Source organism: Manacus vitellinus, unplaced genomic scaffold, assembly GCF_001715985.3.
Source record: "Manacus vitellinus isolate BGI_N305 unplaced genomic scaffold, ASM171598v3 scaffold_584_pilon, whole genome shotgun sequence".
Taxonomy (NCBI): Eukaryota; Metazoa; Chordata; class Aves; order Passeriformes; family Pipridae; genus Manacus; species Manacus vitellinus.
Genome location: NW_021940668.1, coordinates 1 through 1,283, shown reverse-complemented (window position 1 = coordinate 1,283; position 1,283 = coordinate 1). Strand labels below are relative to the sequence as shown.

General features: G+C 55.0%; 1 protein-coding gene across 1 annotated transcript; it reads right to left on the bottom strand.

Moving 5' to 3' along the window:
• Nucleotides 1-146: 146 nt before the first annotated feature.
• Nucleotides 147-946, bottom strand: LOC115307817 (hydrocephalus-inducing protein-like; the record flags this gene model as incomplete). Its single annotated transcript, XM_029963270.1, has 2 exons — nucleotides 147-377; nucleotides 689-946. Coding segments are annotated over 2 exons (489 nt in total), but the record flags the coding sequence as incomplete, so codon positions are not given.
• Nucleotides 947-1,283: the final 337 nt, after the last annotated feature.

The following is a 1,283-nucleotide window of genomic DNA, read 5'->3' as shown; positions in this document are numbered from 1 at the left end:
GAGGATTTATGTGAGATTTGACAGAGCAAAATATGAACAGAAGGTGCCACCTCCCAGAACGCGGAGCCTTTTCTGCTGGGCTGACAGCCCTGCCCCAGCAAAGACAGGGATTGCATCTCCTGCATGGCACTGGAACGGGCTCTCACTGGTATGTGGTGACTCCCTGCCAGCTCCCAGGAACACCAGGAAAGGGCCTGAGCAACTGAGAAAGGCAGGGCTGTCCCAGCTCACCTTGGGGGAGAACTGGAACGGGGCATCTGCCAGCAGCCACTCAAACCGCATCACCTCCTCCTTGCTGCGGTTGGTGACTGTGAAGGTCTTGTCGCAGAGCTCCCTGACTGCACACTCCCCAAACTTTATGTGATTCGCTCTGACAGCTGTGAAGGAGAGCAAGAGATCCCAGCATGCAGTGATGTCCATCCGCCCCCCTCACTATAAGAGACACGTGCATGTTCAGCTCTTCCTTCCTCCAAGCCTCCCTCCCTCCCTCTGGGAGGTCCCCAAGCCCGTGGTTGTGTCTGTGCCCAGTGACAAGCAGCACAGCACACACTGCTCTGTGTGCATGGCTGGCAAGCTCACAGGCCCCCAAGTCCAGTGGGTGACAGCCCAGCCCTGGCTAGAGAGAGGACACGCATGACCAGACATTTTCCTCTTCCTCGCTCTACCTTGGCAGCCTCTCCTCTCTTACCCTCAATGATGTCGTCCTCCAGATTGCCCTCAGCATTGCTCTCCTGGTTGTCTTCTGCTAGTCCAGGGAGGTTATCAAGGGTGAAGTGATCATTGTGGCCTTCACCCACCAGCACTATGTCGATCTCACTGTTGCCTGACAATGGCACACGGATCTTCCCTTTCAGGCGTTGGGCCAGGGTGGGTTTGAAAAACACATGAAACTCTGCTGATTGCCCATGTTCCAGGAGCAGGTAAGGCTTCTCGGGACGCTTCTTGGCTGCACGGCAATGGGAATCAGAGTTAAGTGATAGAGCTGTACAGAGGAAATATTTCCCTGGGGTATACGAGGAATAAGAGGTTGGAATCAGTTGCTTCTAAGCACAGGTTCTCCCACCAGTGGTTCCAGACCCTCTTCCTGTGTTCACAAGACTATGCCACCATCACACATATCATCACTTAAGCGGCTTAACCTCAGGTTAACGCCCAGCCCTCATTCCATCTGCTTCCAGCCAGCTCCTGCCATACAGAAGGCTGAGCCAAGGAGCGGTTTTGGCTTCTGCTGGCTGGCTTGTGTGCTCAAGGGCTGCCTCCCTTCAGGCTGGTACCTTCCCACA